Source organism: Puma concolor, chromosome A2, assembly GCF_028749965.1.
Source record: "Puma concolor isolate L17-30 chromosome A2, mPumCon1.1.hap2, whole genome shotgun sequence".
Classification (NCBI taxonomy): Eukaryota; Metazoa; Chordata; class Mammalia; order Carnivora; family Felidae; genus Puma; species Puma concolor.
In genome coordinates this window covers 93,347,179-93,369,255 of record NC_141668.1, presented here as the reverse complement: position 1 = coordinate 93,369,255, position 22,077 = coordinate 93,347,179, and the positions used below count along the sequence as shown (strand labels likewise).

General features: G+C 37.4%; 1 protein-coding gene across 3 annotated transcripts; it reads right to left on the bottom strand.

The window, feature by feature from the left end:
- Positions 1–3,294: 3,294 nt before the first annotated feature.
- On the bottom strand, positions 3,295–22,054 carry CBLL1 (Cbl proto-oncogene like 1). 3 transcript variants are annotated; one of them, XM_086696952.1, is made up of 6 exons: positions 21,888–22,054; positions 16,189–16,356; positions 12,846–12,946; positions 12,111–12,194; positions 9,357–9,430; positions 3,295–6,849 (listed from the first exon to the last, which is right to left on the bottom strand). In XM_086696952.1, the coding sequence occupies exons 1-6, from the start codon at positions 21,898–21,900 to the stop codon at positions 5,814–5,816; spliced, it is 1,476 nt and encodes a 491-aa protein (XP_086553078.1). In that variant the 5' UTR covers positions 21,901–22,054; the 3' UTR covers positions 3,295–5,813. The 3 variants fall into 3 exon arrangements, with proteins under 3 accessions (XP_086553078.1, XP_086553079.1, XP_086553077.1); XM_086696953.1 differs by having other exon boundaries at positions 12,846–12,943; XM_086696951.1 differs by lacking the exon at positions 21,888–22,054 and adding an exon at positions 21,703–21,847 and having other exon boundaries at positions 12,846–12,943.
- Between the last annotated feature and the right edge of the window lie 23 nt (positions 22,055–22,077).

The window sequence follows — 22,077 nt, the reverse complement described above, 5'->3', positions numbered from 1 at the left end:
GACAACAGGAACCTTTAATTCATTTTCTGCCATCTTCACCTGGACGTCTACATGTCAAAACTGATCTACTGACCTTCTCCCCCTAATCTGCTTTCCCAGCATCTTTTCCACCCCGGCTAACGCCAACTCCATCCTTCTAGCTGCTCAGGTTGAAAAATCTGTCAGGATATTCTACTGTCTCTACCCTTAAAATATATCTAGAATCAATTCCTTTAATTCTCCAAATAGACCGCATAAGGTAAGTACTAGGTTTAACCCCATTTTGGGGAAAAACAAAATAAATCAAGGTCCAAGGAGGGTAAGTTATTAGTCCGTTATGTAGTTGCAGGTGGGAGAGCCCGAATTCAGTCTAGACGGTCCAACTCCAGAGCCAGGCTCTTAATCATTAGGAAATATTACCTCACAAAACAAATGAACACCTGTCTAAACACCGATCTAGCCTAAGGCAGGACTAAACTCAGGAACAATATAGCTGTGTTCTACAGATTTGTTTCAAAGTCGGTAATTCAGTACTGCACGTTGAAAATGTACCCAGAAGAGCTTTTAGGAAACGGGAATGTCCAGAATCAAATAAACTTAATATTTCGCTTGCATTATGGCTGTACATGTATGTGTACTTTTGTAATCCATTTTCCAATGTAATTCCCTTTTTTTCTGGCCACTATCCTTTGGAAAAGAATTTAAGAAGTTTTTTGAGGAAAATTTAGGAATGACTACCAAGAACAATTCCTAGAAGAGTTAAAATGTAAGCTTCTATAGGTCAGTGACCATATCTATTGTGTTCATCAGTGGATACCCGTATCTCACATATAGTAAGTGCTTAATTGATACACATAAATTTATTACATCATAATATATATTTATTATCTTACATATTTATCCTTCCACAAGTACCACCATCATCTCTGGTGTAAATTATTAAAGTCCTCTGACTGGTCTATCTTTACCTTCTTCATCTGTTCCAAACACACAGCCAGAATAATCCTCCTAAAAAGAGCCAGATCATTCCACACCTTTGCTCAGAATCCCAGGATGGCTTCCCAGATCAGAGTAAGGTCAAAGTTTACGATGGCCCAGAAAGCCTGTGATCTCATTCCCTCTGTTATTACCTCTGACCTCCTCTTCCTGCTCATCTCACTCATTCCATTCCCATTTCCTTGCTGGTCCCCAAATGTGCCAGGTGCAGCCCCCATTTTAAGACTTTTACAGACTATGTCTGCTTAGAAAAGTCTGCCCCCGGTTACCTACATGGCTAACTCTCACCCACTTCAAATCGTGGGTCAAATGTCATCTCTTCAGTGGATTCTACCCAGACCTCACTAATTAAAACTGCGAACCTCCTTCCACCCCATTATCCTTATTTTTCCTTCATGCCATAGGATTTTATCGTACTCCTAACATGTTAGGTAACTTAATGAAACTTGTTGATCGTCTATCTCTAAAGACTTGTGAACCCCAGGTGCTTAGAATGCTGGCACATACCTGAACGAATGAGTGCATGAGTGAATGATTTATATCCCACATGGTATGTGCTCATATGTTTATGGGGTATCGGTCATGAAGTACTCCCATTTCCCATGAATTAGGATGCTAAACCAGAGCATGGAGCCTACTTAGTTATCAGCTCTGTAACTGATTACTGATAACATACACCAAAATTATAACTACTTATTTCTGGAAGGGAAATATTCAATGCAAGGGGATCTATAGCTTTATTCGTAGCATTAACGTATTACGCTTCCCCCAAGAGATTTATTACTTACGTAACTGAAGTGCCAATTTTAAAACAAAAGATTTTAAGTTTTCAAAGTTAACACTTGGGAAGAAAAGTAAAAGGGAGCAGAATCTTTCACTCTGAAGGCAAAAGGAGAACAATTTTAAAGGAAGATTAATAGAAATGGGCTTAATGCAACATGAAGTTGGTGCTTACAACTACTTGGAATAGAAACGGAGTATTCGGAGTACCAGAATCGATTAACATTTCAAAATACCAAAATTTTTAAGACATGGTCCTGCCCAAGTGTGAGACCTAAACCCATGACCTAGCATTGTTCATTTCAGTTGTGGGATTCTGTACTGCCTAAAAAGTCTTAATTCTTAAAGATAGGGAGATGGGAAAATCAAGCTTTTAACACTAAAATCTTGCCCTCGGAATTGTCTTAGCACTTTTCCCCTCAGTGGTAGAAAACTGAAGGGGCATGAATCAAAACAAAAAATGTTTGAAAATCCAAATGTTTTTATTAGTTATCACTATCAAGTATTTTCACTGGCTTATCTCTCTGTCCCCTTGAAGTGAAGTATATCCAATATTGCTTTATTAGACTGTGCATATATTGTAATAAGTAAATGCTATTTAAGTTTCTAGGCCAAAATTTAACAGATTAGTTACAAACCAGTGAAGAAACACAAATCTACTTTGGTCAAAATAGAGTATGATTATGTAAAACTTCCTCAATTGACATCAATATTTGGTGGCTAATCTAATAATTAGAAAAATATATTTTTTGTTCTTGGTACTTGTGATTTTTTTCCATGTACAGCTGACCCTTGAACAACAGGGGTTTGAATTGCACGGGTCCACTTACTTATACACGGAGTGTTTTTCTACACAGAACTGTATTTTCTCTTCGTTAGAACTTTTAGTAACACCTTTTCTAGCTTCATGGTAAGAATACAGCGTAGGATACATATAAATATATATAAGATGTACTAATCAACTACGTTATCAGGCTATTATTAAAGTTTTCAGTGAGTCAAAAGTTATACACGGATTTTCATCTGTGCAGGGGGGCCAGCACCCCGAATTCTCACGTTGTTCAGGGTCAACTGTACTTATAACATAGGACCTCTCCAAAATTTTCATGACATAGGAAGGACTATAGGACTTTTCAAAAAAAGAGGTATGATACCCTTCCAGTATGTTAGAACAGAAGTCAGCAGCTCTGTATATCTCATAAAGTCACTTAATTGTGAGTTTAAAAATACGTTCAAATGTCTTTTCCATTTACGTTAGTGGTATCTAGTTAGTATTTACACAATGATTTTGAGCAAATGATTTTTACAGGGCAAAACAGATATAGTTTCTTATGGTTTTTGCAACTGATATTTCCCAAATACTAGGTTATATTGTGAACGGGCACGCCACTGAACAAACACTAACATTCGACTTGCTGGTTTCAATCTCAACAAAAGTGAAGCTAATTTTACTGTAAAAGTTGTACCGACACAGACACACAGAAAATTTTGCATTCTCCCAAATGTGTCATCAGTAGGTAAAAATCCACCTAGGCAAAATAGTATTTATGCTTCCATTTTATTGTTTTTAAGAATTAAACTGCCACCTCAGTAGTCTTAAGAGCAATATAATGAAACATACATACATTTAATTTAGACTTATGTCCATCATAGCTTCAAAGGCTTCCCTGAAATAAGGCTGGGATTCACATCTTTTTCCTTGAGGAAATAAACACTAACAGTAATTTTGTTATCCTTCTACCCACCAACCCTCATTCAAACAATAACTGGATGAATTCAAGTCTAACGCCATTTAAAAATTTTGTCTGCTACAACACATTCATCTGATCTGCCTCCCTGCATAACACATATTTTTTAAACCTAACTGAAAATAAATCATTTTTTAAAAAGTCTACGAGAATTCTCTTAAACATGTGGAAGTTTATCATGATACTAATTATTTTGTCCAATACATAGGCTAAGTGGTTTCATACCACATTCGACTCTAGTGAATTTCAGTAAAAACAGGAGCGCTCCTCATAAACAGTTGAGAAGCCCTAAAAGGAATTTGGCTATTTTCTTATCACAAGAAACAAAGAATGGTATTGGATTTTTAACAGTAATATTTTAACAGCTCCTAAATAGGGGCATGAAAAGGAATCAAGTTTGCACCAGTCCAAGTACCTACAGTAATGATAGAAGCACTCACCACCACCAGTTCATACTATTTCTTATTTCACTCCCATGCTCCTAATAACAAGAATTTCTCACTAGATATATTGCATTAACACTGGACTCTCAAATTGCTAGATGTGAAAAATCACTCAACTTAAAAAAAAAAAAAAAAAAAAAGCGTCTTAGTTATTTCCGGCCGGTCAAGGTTGAAATAATCATTTCGCCTATCTCTAACTTCAGCTCTAAGTTCAGAGACAACTCTGCATCTCATTATCCAAGACGAGAAACTGTTTTGCCTGTGTCTGACAGAATCCAATGGTAAATTAGCCATCAGCTCACCCTTTGTCAAAAAGAAATGTTCTAAATGTACGCACTACAAACTATTTAATAAATGACATCTGCATACTACGTTTTTCATTTTTATATTATGCACCATTTTAGGGGGGAGGAAATACTTCACAGGGGTTTACTCAAAGGATATAGGACCATACCCTAAGAATGTTGATTTATACACATGAGTTCCATATAAAATGTAAGTGGTCATCTTAGCTGGACTGTAGCAAGCCCCTATAATGCAAATGCTGACTCTAAAGGCACGTTATAAAGCTCTGAAAATCACAATTTAGTCGTTACTTTTCTCCAATACAAACAAAATCATCTGGTAGTCTTCACTGGTGACTCCATTTTAAAATGTTCCCAGTTTCATACTGCTTAACCCATAAAAGGAACAGGAAATTATAGTCTTAAAATTTCAAGTTAGAGAAAAAAAACCTTATCACACGGTAATGAAACCTGAGCAATGCAAGTCTGTGATTACAAGAATGTCCCTCATTAATACAATATTCCTCTACGGCGTTCAAATTGTACTTTAAAAACCCAATAAACAAGAACCCACCTAGAGCACAGGATCCAACTCCACCACGAAATGAGGAATTACATAAAGTCTATTCAGCCCTAAATACTTAGTTTGAGACAATGAGCAGAGTAGAACACTTTATCTAGAGAACACAATTTAAACAGTTCTATAAAATAATGTTACGTAAGATTAGTAAATGTGGTGCATCATGTGATTCCAACCATTCAGGAAAAAACGTTAATGAGTAACAGTATCCCCCAATAGCTTGGAGCCTGTAGAGTCAATTACTTTGGCCAGATCTTCCCAAAGAATTCCTAATGCCTTTTAATGTTATGAACATCAAAATATCTTAGTACTGGAATTCCAATGTATTTTGGTGCTCCTGAGGCTGCCTAAAAATGAAAAGGCATCCAAGTGAAGTGCATTATATACTTAATATACCTCAAACTTTCAGTGCCTAAAATGTGAAATAATTCTCTACCACTTAACAGTCTGCCTTACAGTAAATTCTAGTAGATTTTTACTTTTAGGATTTTATTGTAACTTTGGGAAATTAGTGGTAAAACATATGGTTTTTAAAAAACAGTATGTGGCTGCACTTAAATTCACATAAAAATAGCATTTTTACAACCATTTTGAAATTTAATCCTTTTACACAGGTTAACAAAATGTATCACAAGAAAAACTGAACACTGGATTGAACAAAAGCACTATTTTTGAAAGTGGAACAATGAAAAAGTCTTCCCAAATTCTTTACAAATGGTCACCTCTGGGTCAATTTACCACACTAGGGGAACAAAGTTGTTAAAATATAGCTGTGCTCAACTGAGCCACTTATCTGCACTACAGTATAGTACTTGAAATCGATCCTAAGGTCAAGATTTAAAACCATTTTTAAGAGACAAGACCCTACGTGTTTTACGGTCACCTCAGGAAGAGGTGCTTCTCCTTCCCAGAACAGTCAAAGCTTAATTAAAAGATTGACTATACATAAGTTTTTGTTGTTTTTTTTCCTCCTCATCATATCTTCAGTTCAAAGCACTATTGATCATTGGTAATACGGTCTATATCTTGTCTGATCTGGATGATGTGGTCCAGGAAGTGGGGTTTGAGAAGGCGGACCCTGCATTCGTGGAGGAGGAGGTGGCCCTCTTGGTGCAGGCCATATACCAGGACTCATTCCTCCTGGTTGTGTAAATGGAGGGCTCAGAGTTCCTTGATCTTCAGTGAACTGGGGTAGAGAGTTAGGATTATAATGGTGAGGAGGGGGTGCAGTTACAGGTGGGCCGCCGTGCTGAGGCGGGGGAGGTCCTGGAGGAGGATGATTCATATAAGGTGGCATCTGGGCAATAATATGTCCGGGGGGAGGGGTTATTGGTGGTGGAGCAGAGGTCATTGGTGGAGGTGGAGCTTGGCTATAAACCAAGTGAGGAGTCCCTGTGGCCTGGGGAGGATGTGGCATTGGATGGCTTATTGGTGGTGGAGGAGGTGGGGGGGGTGCGTAATGTTGCTGTGGAGGCATAATATGATGAGGGTGCGAGACCACTGGTTGGCCCTGATATTCAGGATGGTGGTGAGCAGGTGCTGGGGCAGGAGGTGGTGGTTCTCTAGCACCTGAATTGGAGTCATCCTGAATAGGGACAGTTATTAAATTGCTGTGTTTTCTTGTTGAAATACGAAAGGTTTCCTGACTGACCGAACGAGGAGGAGGTGGAGCCATGGCCAATTCTGCTGGCGGAGCACGGATATCCTCGTGTGGCTGGTTATAGTGCTCGTGTGGCACGTGCTGCAATGGAGGTGGCGGCATCATGATGTGCTGCTTTGGCGGAATATGGCTCATGTGGTGCTTGTCTGGCGGCATTATAAAACGATCAGGGATTTCAGCTGGTGGTGGGGCGATAGGAGGATGGACGTTTTCAAGTGAAGCACGGGGAACAGGTTTTCCAGCTCTCATGTGGCGGTGGTTGATATGCGCCTGTAAGTCTCTCTGAGACAGGTAGGTTCTCTTGCACCCTTGAACAATGCTACACATGAAGAGAGAACCTCGCGTACACTGCTCGATCCGCTGAACGGGGTCACTACAGCTGAACGAGAAGGGGAAAAAACGGATTTACTAACAGCAGACCAGAAAAATACTGCACAAACTCTCACAGATACGCCTGTTCTTGAAATCTGTTGTGGGAACTGCAAAAGTTCACAATTACAAGTTGCAGGGACCGTAAGTGAACCTTTAATCACTGCCACTCTGTGGTCTGTTGGCTTCACGTTAAGCATCCACCCTTCTACCGACCTTGGAACTCTCCATACAAGTAAAAATTAAAAGTTGTTTATCAAACAAGAGTATGTTTTAAGAAAAGACCTATTGTTCCTAAGACACAGAATTATCTGATTGTCTCAAACTCTATGCTTTGCATCCATTTGCAAAAACAGCCAGAAACGATGAACCAAAGGTCTGTCATAGTCATGGAATTCAAACTTGTACAGTATTTACGGAGCAACAAGGATTTGCTGAGCGAACAATACGAAGTAAAAGACGCTGCAAGGACTGCAAAAATGTGTAAGATCATCCTCATCGACAGGGTTCTTGACATTAAGCAACGCAAACTATTTAAATTCAAACCCTGACTATCAGGAGTCCCTTAGAGAAGAATTATCAGACAATTTTACTACAAAAAAGTATGACCCCCTCCTTTCTAAACTGTAAGCACTAAATTTAACTCAGCATTTTAATGACTCAGGGTCAAAATTATAACTCTTTCTCACTATATTTAATCCACACTTGCCTTTAGAGTCTTTTGAAATAGTGGAAAGAGGACTGAACCAGGAATCAGAAGAACGGGGACCAAGTGCTGGCTCTGTAATCTTGGAGAAGTCATTTAATCTGTTTATTTCTTCATCTGCAATATGGGTTAAAATATGTACTCTAACAATGTTTTTTTGTTTTTTATCTACTTTGCCCTACTTAAAAGAATATCCTTGGGATAACTGAAAACAATGAAAGTGGCAGAACCGAATCACTAGTTAAGCATGGAATCACTACATATGCATGGATATAGGCTATTATCACGGAATATGTGTATCAGGTCATCTGAGACTATGTTAAATGGCTCTATATTCCTGAGTTTGAGCTGTGTCTCTATTTTCACCCTTGCTGTAAGGCTGGCACTCCTTGAGACTAGCAGGCTTCCCTTTAGTGGCCATTTGGCACAGTTCTCATTTGTTTGCTTCTAATATGCTGTAAACTCAGAAAGGTCTCCACGGTAACAGGAATGTAAGACACTTTCTTTTGGGTGGTGTTTAAAAGCAACAGTATATAATATTTATATCAACTTGGGTTGCCATTTCTTCACTTCCTGATCTGAGTCGGTTGAGCCAGATAGGCTTATGTTCTCAAATAGCTAAGTGCCGACCAGTGAGGTGCTTACTGGAGTTACTTTCAATATCTTGAAAACTAAATTCCCTTTTCCATATTACCATTAGAACACTTATTGAATCATCCTCTCTCTCTCTCTCTCAGTGACGCCAATCTTCCTACACCAAAAAAAGAAATCATCCCTTGTAAGTGTCCATAATTGTGTTATCAACCCATACTACAAATCTTGGGATAGCTTCTGACACAGGTCATAAGGAATCTCAGAAGTCTACAACTGTTCCAAGGAAGTTGGTCTCAAAGCTTTCTCAAGTCTTCTATCAGGGGTTCTAAACTGGTATAAAAAGTTATCCTGGATCTTTCAAGACCATACCGAACTGGATCAGTATCAACCAATACCTCTAGATCTTTATAACTTGTCTGAGCCAATACCATGATGGTGTCCTAAGACATACTCAAGACATAAATAATAAGATTTGCAGGTAGTACATAAGAGCTTATACTTACCTAGTACTTATTATATGCTAGGTACTATAAATATAGATGTATGGACCTACTAGTTTAGTTCTAACAACACAGAGACGTAGATGCTATTTATTAACTCCATTTTACAGATGAAGAAACAATCTGTCACACAGCTAATAAGCGGCAGACTAGAGATCTGAAGCCAGGAATTGTAATTCCAATCGCTGCTTGATACTACCTCTCTAGTGTCCCATCAGAGAAACAAAACAAAACAACTGTTTTGGTTTATAACACTAATTTTGTGATGACACATGTATTTGTTTGGGCTAATGTGAACACTCAGATAATAGCTACCTAGCCCTATCCTAAGGAGAAGGCTAAAGCCAACTCTAGGCTCACAAAGAAAGGTTAGCCATGTCTACATATTTGATATCCTGCTGCTGACTTACATCATACTCTGATCTTTACCAATTCATTACACCACAAACTTTTATTATTTAAAAATCTACTAATGGGGCGCCTCGGTGGCTCAGTCGGTTGAGTGTCCGACTTCAGCTCAGGTCATGATCTCGCAGTTTGTGGGTTCGAGCCCCGCTTCAGGCTCTGTGCTGACAGCTCGAAACCTGGAGCCTGCTTCGGATTCTGTGTCTCCTTCTCTCTCTGCCCCTCTCCCGCTCGTGCTCGTGCTCTGTCTCTCAAAAATAAATAAAAATGTTAAAAAAATAAAAATGAAAATAAATCTACTAATAACCTTACCCTGGACACATCTTATCTCCTTTTTTTTCATGTAAAATTGCACAGTCATAGCAAAACACATGCTTGCACGGAATCTGTGAACAGAGACATATTACAGTTAAGCATACTAGAACAACTTAAACTATTTCCATAAAAAATAACTGTAAGCACAGTAACCTGGACATAAAAGGCACCTGAGAATTGCTCACTATGATAAACATTTATTAAGTACTAATTACAGAAAAGCAACAATTAACCTTTTTTCAGTAACAGAGCCCTTTGAGATATAATGAAATATTTCGCCTTTCCCCCAATAAATATATACGTATGCATCTGCTTACATTTCTCGAAGTATAAATGCTATGAATTTCATCTGTGGTTCCTATAGAGGTAAAGCTCCTGAAGAAGCCCACACTATCCAAAGCAATCTACAGATTCATTGCAGTTTTTCACAGAACTAGAACACAAAATCCTAACGTTTATATGGAACCACAAAAGACCCCAAATAGTCAAAGCAATCTTAAGAAAGAACAAAGCTAGAGGTACCACAATCCCAGCTTTCAAACTATACTATAAAGCTATAGTGATCAAAACAGTATGGTACTGGCACAAAAACAGACACAGATTAATGAAACCGAATTGAGAGCCCAGAAATAAACCCATATTTAGTCAATTAATCTACGACAAAGGAGGTAAGAATAAACAATAAGGAAAAGGCAGTCTCTTCAGTAAATGGTGTTGAGAAAACTGAAGAGCTACATGTAAAAGAATGAAACTGGACCACTTTCTCACACCATACACAAAATAAACTCAAAATGGATTAAGGACCTACATGTATGACTTGAAACCATAAAATTCCTAAAAGAAAACATATGCAGCAATCTCTTAGCAAACTTAATAACATTTTTCCAGATGTCTCCTCAGGCAAGGAAAACAAAAGCAATGGAAACCATTAACAAAATGAAAAGACAACCTACTGAATGGGAGAAGATATTTGCAAATGATATATTCAATTAGGGCTTAATACCTAAGATATATAAAGACCTCATACAATTCAACACCAAACCCCCCATGCCCAAATAATCAGATTAAAAAATGGGCAGAGGACCTGAATAAACATTTTTCCAAAGAAGACATACAGATGGCCAACAGGTACATGAAAAGACGCTCAGTATCACTAATCAGAGAAAAGCAAATCAAAACCACAATGAAGTATCACCTCACATCCGTCTGAATGGTTAGTATCAAAAAGACAAGAGAAACATGTTGGCCAAGATGTGGGGGGAAAAAAAGAACCCTCACGCACTATTGGTTGGAATGTAAATTGCTGCAGCCACTATGGAAAACAGTATGGAAGTTCCTCAAAAAAACTAAAAATTGAAGTACCATACAATTCAGTAATTCCACTTCTGGGAATTTACCTGAGGAAAACAAAAACACTAATTCAAAAAAAGTATATGCACCATTATTGCAGCATATTATAATAGCCAAGAAAAAAAAGATGCGGTACATATACACGATGGAATATTACTTAGCCATAAAAAAGAATGAAATCTTGCCATTTATGACATGGATGAACATAGAGGGTGTTATGCTGAGTAAGTAAAGTCAGTCAGGCAGAGAAAGACAAATACCATATGATTTCACTTATATGTGGAACCCAAGAAACAAAACAAACACAACAACAACAACAAAAAGAGAAACAGTCATAAATACAGAGAACATACTAGGGCGGGAGGCAAAAGTGAAGGTGATTAAGAGGTACAAGCTTCCAGTTATAAAACAGGGAAGTCACAGGAATGAAAAGTACAGCATAGAAAATATAGTCGATTACATTGTAGTAACTTTGTATGCTGAAAGACGGTAACCACACTTATCACGGTGAGCACAGTGTAATGTACATAATTGTCGTATCACTATGTTGTACACCCAAAACTAATTTAATATTATAGGTCAATCATACTTCAATAAAAATTTATAAAGTAAAAAGTAAAAAAAATAATTAAAAGAAAACTCCCAAAGAAGAATACCATAACCATGTTCTATCTTTTCCTGTTCCTCCTGAAACTGTGTCAAAGCAGTGAAATAACAAACACCTCCTACATTTAATGCAAGTAGCATTCTTCCCTGGCAGTTAATGAACTTATAAAAATCTAAAAATAAATCAGAAGAACACAGTAAAATGATGTTAGACCATTTTAAAACTCATAGTCCATTACTCTTATTTAGCTACGCTACACAGCAAAGCAAGAGGGCCCGATCCATGCCCTCTACCAGGCAGACGTTACTGAATTCAATTTTTTTCAAATACAAATACAAAACTATCTTTTAAAGGAGGATATGTCAAAATTACTATAAAATTACAACTACAGTTATAATTGTTTTTAATGATTAGAATTCAATTCTATTTGAATTATTAGTATTATTAGTTTTACATTAAAAATTATAGCCTTCGGAAACAAGTAACTGACTTTGCTGTTTAACAAGAAAACAATTTTCCTTAATAAACCAGAATAAATATCCACTAACATGTATCAAACAGTCCAAAGAAATTCGTTTTCAGAAGTTAGTTAATTTTCAAGCAATTCAAGAATTTGTCAAGATAATTATATTAAATGCATGGTATCCCCAAATTTCCCTTGGCTATTCCATACTTAATTAAAATGTCACAAACTTAGTCATTAAACAGTGATAAACCCACCTACTTAAATTTCAGAATCTCATCTCTACACAAAAGTTTACATTTACTAAAACATTTAATTTAGTTATACTTACCATTCGCCCATAGATTTTAATAGGCAATCCACACTTGTCACAGAAATGAACTGGCGTATCATCCTTTTCACCTAAGATGTTTATCTGTTGAATGATATAATTAAAATTTTCTTTTTAAGCATCTCTAAAAATTGTACTTATAATTTTTGCAATGAATTGGTTAGTATTTTATAAAAGTTGTTAATACAATTAGAAATAAAGGTTTCTTGGCATAATTCCCACATATTCCACATGATCAGCTGTGCCCCCATTAGTTTCTTTTTTCTAATGTTTACGGTTATTGATTTTACTTGACTTTACTGAAAATTATTTCAAATTATTTTTGAAAATAGTGGAAATAGGGCATTAATAAACATGATTTGAGTGTGCTTAAAAAAAGCATAATAGCTGTAATAAAAGTTCATACCATTCTTTAAGTATTCTGATTATTCTAATAAAATATTTAAAGTATTTTGCTGTTCTGGGGCGCCTGGGTGGCTCGGTCAGTTGAGCACCTGACTTTGGCTCAGGTCGTGATCTCGCGGTCTGTGAGTCGAGCCCCGTGTCGGGCTTTGTACTGGGAGCCTGGAGCCTGGAGCCTCCTTCAGATTCTGTGTCTCTTTCTCTCTCTGCCCCCACCCCTCCACTCTCTGTCTCTGCCTCTCTCTCAAAAATAAACATTAAAGAAAATATTTTTTTATATAATAAAATAAAGTATTTTGCTGTTCTAATAAATTTTTTTATTTTTAGTTTTACCTGGAAGTCCCAAAAAAGGTGTCCAGGAAATCTTCGCTGATTTCCAAACAGTTCGCCCCCTTTACAGTCATACCGTTCTTCTTCATTATAATCAAATCCTTCTGAGAAAAGAAAGTGTTCTGAGAAAAGAAACTTTTCAAATCCTAAATTTCATTTTGGAAGTACATGTACATGGCATCACAGACCTGTTCACCCAAAAGCCCATCTGATGCCTTTCAAAGCTCTTCTAAGGACAAGATAATCAAGACTAGTTTAAGTCATTATAACATCAGCTAGAAATGATCTTGGCAACCATCTACTCCAACCCTCTTATTTTATAGTTGGGAATACTGCAGTATGGAGACCTATAGTAACTCAATACATAGATTGTGGGAGAGCCAGGAACAGACTTCAGAACACTTCAGTCCCATTCAAGTGCTCTTATTAATTCACCAAACTCTCTCTAGTATAAACCTTTACTAATTACCATCGTCACACTTGCCGCACAAACTTTTAAGATACTGTAATCTACCTACAAAAGTGGTATCATGCTGCAAGAGGCTGATTTTATTGCCAAAAGCATATGATGAAAATATAAAGAATTCTGCAGGTTTTTCTTCTTACAACTAAGCAAATTAGGTATCCTCTCCTTCAGTCTTAAAACTGAAACTGATTTTAGAAATAAGGACATATTCATTACTTCATCTTTTCAATTAAAACCTCTCTCTGGTTGATCACCCAAACAGCAGAAGCCATATCACATCTAGTCACAAGTATCCTCCTCTCCACTATATGTATCAATAAAATTATGAAGATCATATGGGCTCAATTTCTCTAACCTTGATGGTAAGCATCTCATCTCATACAAAAGAAGAGAAAACCAATGGACAGTCCAATGGTAATTCTTGGTAGAATCCAATTACCTAAAGTAAAGAAGGCAAATCTATCCCTCCAAAATGCCAGGCTTCTCATGACTCTTTAGGCCCTAGAACTGGTAAAGAGCGTAGACCAAGCGCACAAGTTTTAACTTTACCCACGTGGCTAAATTACAGTACCTGTGTATGGATGTACATATGGACATACACACAAATACAGGGAAGCAAGACTTTCCCAGTGCACTAATCGTCTCCAATACAAAGTATACAGTTCAAGGAGTATTCTTAAAAGTTACAAATGAGTGACCCTCGCCTCTTGTATGGCCCATTTATACCTTATAAAAAGCTTCTGTCATCTAAAATTCAAAATAAGGAAGATCAGTTCTTCTTATCTAAAATGCTGAGTTATTGTGTTGAACAACAGCCAACAAAATGAGGAGCTCAGTAATCATTTTTCAAAGTTGTTCAACCTGCACTCCCACCATTAAAGTATACATGTATAATTGTATAATACCATATTAGTACCCACATCTCCCTATTTTGATCTGCCTAGAAAAAACACCAATCACTTATTATTTTTTTACCCGAATTAGTTGAATCAAAAGTAATCAAAAGTTATCTCCAGCCTCAGTTTGTTCTCTTAAAAGAGAAATTGGTAATAGTAGTTCCCTCTAGAAAGGGGTGTAAGCTTGGGGGATGAGAGGGAAGGGAATGAGGGGATATCTGAGAGGAAAAAGAAAGAAGGGGGATTTTAGCTTTTTTGCCTTGTTTGGATTATGATAACAAGAATGTACTTGCACATTACTGTGTACTTTTTAAAAATTATTAAAAGAAACAAAAAGATCAAAGAAAGGGCACCCTACGTTATGAAGAGTGCAGCAATCGCCCTAAGTTACTACCACCACGATTTAGAACATGTGACTTCAAATGAACTTGGAGAGATACCCTACAATAAAAGGAACCATAAAATGAGGTATAATTAAAACATTTTGATTCCAAAAAGAAAAATAGATAGATTGCTGGAATAGAAGGGAAAATCTAGAAATTGACATAAATACTTTTAGGCCTTTAATGTAGGATAATAGTGGGATTCTTATTCAGCACAGAAAAGGCAGATTATTCAATGGTTAAGACAAATAGCTAGCTGTTTTAGAGAAAAAATAAATAGAGCCAGACTCCACTTTTTTTTTTTTAAATAACCAAATACACGTCCATAAATGTCCCACAGCAGGGATCAGCTAACTTTTTCTGTAGAAAGCTAGATTAGTAAATATTTTAGGCTGTGTAGGCCATATGGTCTCTTGCAATTACTCAACTATGCCATTATAGTGTGAAAGCAGTCATAAACAGTACTTAAATGAATGGGCATGGCTGTGTTCCAAAAAATCTTTACAAAAACAGGGCTGGATTTGGTCCACAGGCCATAGTTTGCTGACCCTATACTAACGGGTAAAATGGGAAAATTATTTTCTGTTCATGAAATAGAAAAAAGGCCCTTCTAAGAATTTTATAAAACCCAGAAGTCATAACAGAAGACTGGATTGGATATCTGATGACACAAAATCTTCAAACTTCACCACAATAAAAACTGGATATATAAAGTGCAAAAGACAAATGGTGAATATACACAATATGTGACAAAGAGCCAATTTAATAATTTGTAAAGAACTCAGAAAAATCAAGAGAAAGACTACAATACAGAAAAAAATGGTTAAAAGATATGAACAGGTAGACCCTAGGCAAAAGAAATAACCGATACTATGTAAAGATATCCACATAACTCCATTCATAATTAAAGAAATGTGTATCAAAACGAAAATTTTTAAAGGTTAATAGTCCCAATATTAGTGTGTGGGAATATAAATGGATGTTTTTTTTCAGAGCCATTTGACAATATCTGTTAAATTCTAAGATGTACAGATGGATACCATCAAGCTGTAAAATACCCAAATTCACGCAAAGTTTAAATTCGACACCAAGCGTACATGCTAAGCTATATGTACAAGGATATTTCCTGCAGCATTGTTTTTAACAGCAAAAAAAAATCAGAAAAATTCTCGATACATTACAGTATATCTATAAATGAAATACCTAAGCCTATTTTCTTAAATGACTACAACTGTACACACTGATAAGGCAAAATTTTAATTGCATCTTACATGAAAAAAGGGCAGTTATATATTAAAAAGTTACTATAAAAAAGTTGTAAAAGAAATTATTTTGGTACAGTATTGTCAAGGTAGGGAGACAAATTTCACTTTTAATATTTTGCTCTCTGAAATGTTATTTAGGTTTTTGTTTTTTTTTTTAATGATAGGCAGTGTTACTTTCAATAACGAAAGAAAAACCAAAAATATTATACAGCAAGAGAAAAGTGCATGAAAAATGAAACAGTAAGATAAAAAGATCTTAAATAAATAAGACCACATGGAATATTTGGTGGAATCAGATACAATAGACTTTTGGATCTGTCAGTTTAAACAAATTACCTTCATCACCAGGTGGAGCCTTTGCAGGCATCCTGTTTATAGTCCTTGGAGTTCGAGGTGCAGTTTTGGCTTTGTTCCCTTGTTTGGAGATAAGCTTTATAGGAATTCGTCTTCGAACATCAAGACCACCCAATGATCCAGAACTATTAGTGCCTTGTAACTCATTGTCTACGTCAGAAAAAAAAAAAAAAAGTTGTAATTTCTTTCAGTTTTCCTTTTTGAAGATTATTCTGCTACAGGTATTAAAGTAACATATCCAACATTATCAAGGGCTGAATATCTGGGCTCTGATTTTAAATATTATATTGTATATGTTTAAGCATTAATTTTCTCTATACTAGATAAACCCTTAAAGCAATGTTTTTTGAGATGGAACCCTTTAAAGAGTTGGCAAAAACTACAGAACCTCTCTCTAAAAGTAGACAATAAAAATTTCCATGATTCCAAAAGAGTTTACAAAAACATAAAACCTTTATAAGCCCAAGAACTTCTGTCTTGAACTATAAGAGATTTAAAAAAAAAATAAATAAATAAAAGGAAGGAGGAGGAAAAGAAAGAAAACCATCCACATCTCCAACAAGCACACAAAACACTTGTTAAGTTAGAAAAGTGAATCTACATCAGGACAATCAATAAAACAAACAAAAAATTAACAGTGACCATAGCAAAATTAAAAAAGTAATGCATTGAAAATGAAATTAGTTTTAAGGAAAGTGATTATTCCCTAAGTGTAAAATAGCTTTTCTAAAAAGTATTCAGGAATAGTAAAGATTATTACACTATTTAGTAGCAGAAGCACACAATGATGTATTTGGGCTACAACCTTTATAGATATATACATGTGAGTGTGTTATTCTAAGCTGCATCGTAATGGAAAAATAGAGTTTAGAAAGATGCAAGGTTTCTGTAATTCAACTAGATCTAAACAAGGGACACTTTCTAAGGCCCTCCTTGTTATTAGCTATTAACTCATTTCCCATGAGTAACAGGAGGATTATTTCATAGGACTGACTCCATTTGAAGGTTAACAGTCTCTTTTTTTTTCAAGTCTATGACAAAATATTATAATACAGAAAATATTCACTTTTACCCACCAAAGACACAAAGGGAAATGTCCCAAAATAGGAAATGCAAATAAAATAATTTTTAAAAATAGTAACATTTTAAATATGACATACTGAATGAACTGTCCCTGCAGGAGATAATGCAACCAAGATTGATAGGCCCACTGTCCACATTACATTCAGTAAAGCCAAATGTGAAAGCAGTAACCTAGTACTAATGACCTCCTCTCCAATGCTACTAGGTTTACAGACACACATGTTAAATTCACATCAGTTTGCACTCTTCCTGAACAATTTTTTTTTTTTTAATGTTTATTTATTTTTTTGGGACAGAGAGAGACAGAGCATGAACGGGGGAGGGGCAGAGAGAGAGGGAGACACAGAATCAGAAACAGGCTCCAGGCTCTGAGCCAGCAGCCCAGAGCCCGACGCGGGGCTCGAACTCACAGACCGCGAGATCGTGACCTGGCTGAAGTCGGACGCTTAACCGACTGCGCCACCCAGGCGCCCCTGAACAATTATTTTTTTAATTCAAAATAATTTTAATTCAAAATAATAATTTAATTCTTAATGATTAATTTAAATATCTTTCAGTCTACTTTCTACTATTACTTTTACAATAGCCAATCCTCAAAGAAAAAATTCATGGAAAGGAAGTATATGGGTAGCTAAAATCTTGAGTTAGGATAAACCCAACTGGATCAACTTTCAGCACTTCACCAAATGTATTAAACCAAGCTGAGTAATGTATTTCATCTGCTTTCTTCTAGTTACTTATGTAAAAGTACCTACAAGCAATGTAATAGCCAAAGGATGGATATGACAGAATCTTTTTTTTTGCTCAAAATGTATTCCTGATTTTTCAATAAATGAACAAAGCAAGCTGATGTAGACAGACAGTTGACAGTTCAATGCTTTCCTTCTGATATTAGGACTCAATGGTTTTACAACTAGGCGAATGACCAAAATACCAACACTTCATCACTGCAAATCCTTTCCCTCCACCTTGAGCAGTTGAGATCACAACAGTTGCTTGCTTAGCCTACCACGACTTTCAGGAGTCCTCTGCCCTTTAACACCTTGCCACCTACCTCTCAGATTGCAAGTCCATAAACAAAGTACAGCATTCAATAGTGATATCATTCTGGGTTTGTCTTTTTTTTTTTTTTATTAAAAAATCAGAAAATACAGCACAATTTCTTTTTGAATATGTCAACTAAAACATAAAGCCCATAACCATAAAAGTCCATGGATACTGTTACACAAAAAAAGAGAACTGAAGACATAACTAGTCATTTATTTTCATTTTTTAAAGACTTTTTTTGGGGGCGCCTGGGTGGCGCAGTCGGTTAAGCGTCCAACTTCAGCCAGGTCACCATCTCGCGGTCCGGGAGTTCGAGCCCCGCGTCAGGCTCTGGGCTGATGGCTCAGAGCCTGGAGCCTGTTTCGGATTCTGTGTCTCCCTCTCTCTCTGCCCCTCCCCCGTTCATGCTCTGTCTCTCTCTGTCCCAAAAATAAATAAACATTGAAAAAATAAATAAATAAATAAGACTTTTTTTTAAGTAATCTACATCCAACATGGGGCTCGAACTTACAACCCCAAGACTGAGTCGCATGCTCTACCAACTGGGCCAGCCAGGAGCCCCTATAACTGGCCATTTAAGGTGAATCCACTTTAAAAAGGAGTAACACTTTTATATTATAGTTTTTTAAAGATTTATTTAGAATTTTATCCTGAATTAAAGGAACCAAGAAATTTTATAAAATTTAGATTGCAGTTACAACTAAGTGCTAATTCTTAAAATGACCAAAGAATGAATCGAGTGCTAACTGGGCGTTTCCTGGAGTAGTTTTTCTGGCAAAATTCTATTAGAACCCTTGAGGATAGCCTTCATGTTATGTCTGACTTTTCAGCATGATCATAAAATCAGTCACTTTTGCATAATATTCAAGGGTTTTATCAATTTCCCCAAGAGCCTCTCTTAATCCTTTGACATTAAAATCTTTCTCTTAAAATACCTACCCTGTCATAACATCCTCAATCAACTGGCTGACTGGAATTTCCTCATTGGCCAAGGATTTTATTTGTGATTCAAATAGTTATCAAATTCATGTTTATGAATTCCAAAAAAAAACCTGAATCTTTTGCAAGGTTTGTAATCACAATCAATATACAGTATTTGACACTGTTTCCTGATATGAAGCAAAGATAATGACTTATAAAGAAATCAAATGAAGAGAGAAAGGGCTGTCAGTTGGTACAGCATGTGACTCTTGATCTACATTGTAAGCTTGAGCCCCATGTTGGGTGTAGAGATTACTCAGAGACAAAAATCTTAAAAAAAAAAAAAAAAAAAAAGAATAGAAAATATCTAGCAGGGATATCTGAGTAGAAACTAATTTTTTAAATGGTCAGCTCATTTGTGAATATTTTCATGTCAGGATGACTCTTACTTTCTCAGGCAATATTTTAACTTAGAGAACTAGGATAATAAATACTCAAGACACACACCCAGCGATACTACAACTTCTTAACATAACATCCTGTAAACTGTGGAACAGGCTTAACTACCAATTCTAGTAATAGGCTCTAATGAGAAGTATTTTGCTAAAGTTGCACATTTGTTACTCTAACACCAAGGTCCCAGAGTTTCAATTCTACAAAATTTCCAAATACTAGAGATTCTTACAGCCTGATTCTAGGCCCTCTGTATTCTCATTCCTTGAGTGATCTCATCCATCCTTAAAATATTAACTCTCTGGTACTAAATCTCAAGTATGTATTTTTCAGCCCACATCTTTCCTCTGATTTCCACCGGACAACTTCCCTTGTATGTCCCAATACACAGCTCATACTTGGCAGCCCAAAAGTTTGTTCCCAAATTCCCAGGTCTCACCTCTACCCCTTTTTTAAAAAGTGTGTTTTCCCCAAATCAGTAATGGGCACTACCTAGGTGATCAAACCAGAAACCTAGGCATCTCTCCTTTCTCTCACAAAGCTCATATTTGAGTTCTACCACCAAAATAGTGAATTTGTCCACTCCCCTTCTACTAAACCAAGCCAACTTAACTAAGTCGAGTCTCTCTTCTGGTCTACTGCGATCACCTCCTAAATCGCTTATTTTCTATTATTCTTGTCTCCCTCTTTTACACCATCTCCATGAACAAGCTATTGTATTTTTAAAAGAAATTATGTTCCTCCTCCACTTCTGTTCAATGGCTTCGCACAGCACTTAGAATCAAATCTTTATCATGGACTTCAAAGTCTTGTAGGACCTGACTCCTGCCTTCCTTTTCAATCTCAGGGTTCCTTCCCTCTTGCTAACTAAGCTGCAGCTAACTGATCTTCTTTAAGTTTTCCTTCCTCAGAGTCTTTGTATTTGCTAGAAATGCTTTCCTCCTGATCAGTTCCATGACTGGATTCTTCTCATGCATCAGATCTCAACTTATAAATTCTACTTTTACAGAAAGACCTTCCCTGGCCACTCTCTCTGAAGCCTCCTCCTATTAGTCTTTACCACAGAACCCGTTTATTTTCTTCAAAGCACTCATCATGATCTGTAATTTTAGGTTTTAAAAACCAAACAAACAAAAACAAAAGCCCTGTTTATGGTGTCTTCCCTAACAGAATGTAATCTCCATGAGGTCAGGGATTCAGACCGTCTTGCTTACCATTGCACCATTCCATCTCCAGACCTACAGGTATCTGGCATATATTACATTGACTAACACTCACTAAAACCATATAGATATAATTTTACATCTATATGTAGAAAACTAAGTAGGTATTTGATGACTGAGAACACCCTAACCAATGCTTAATACAAGAAATATCCTTTTTTTCCTACTTATGATATGGCTGGCATAACTATACGGAACACTAACTCCAAGTGCACTCTCATTCAATATCCAAAAGCCACAAAGAAGAAAAAGCCAAATAAGACGTAACGAAGAGCGGAGTCATTCTTACTTGGACATAGAGACGAGAATATCGTGATTTTAAGCTCTCCTTTGTAAACGCCCCCAAATGATGGGTAAGGACCACAGCCGTAGCGCGGGGCATGCTTTGGGCTCAGGCAGAAAAGCCGCTCCGAGTATGATTCCGAAAACCATATCCGACTCCCTTCTCCCACCTCTAATCCGTGAAGGACCGGAGAGACAATAACGACCGGCAGTGACCACCGCAGCACCCGCCCAAAACTGACTGAGACAGCAGGAAGTCTCTAACCCACTCCCGCGCATCGACACCCAGCGTAACAAGGCTTCCCCGACTCCAAAACTGGAATCTACCCGCCAGTCCCCCAAACTGAGAGCAGAGCACCCGGGACGAGGAAAAAAGGAGCGGAGCTCTCTCCTCCCCACGAGGCCCCCGCCTCCCACCGTCTGGGCTGGGAGCTCAGCAGAACCCGAGAAGTGGCTGTTGCCGGCACCGAGGCGGTAGGTACCGCACCGGAGGGTAGGCCGGGACGCAGCAGGCCCTTGCCGGGCACAGGGAGGGGTCTGTGAGATTTCCTTCTCACCGCCAGACCCCAGTGCTGTAGGGCGAGCGTATCCCCTCTCTGCCCGCTGGGCAGCAAGTCCCAGGCCGGCCAAGGGGGCATGGAACCGGGACCCCCACTGCCTCCGCCTCCTTACCAGTGTGATCCATGATTCGGCTCGCAGGGCACAGTGGGAGCGGAAGTCAACCGCGCCGGAGTCGCAGAGAGCGCGTGCGCGCTACTTTCCGGAGCCCGGGAGGCGGAAGTGCGACCAAGTTGCCTCGGCTTTGGCCTCCGAAAGCTTCCTTCTCTCTTGTCTACTACCCAACTCCCGTGAGGGAGTCGGG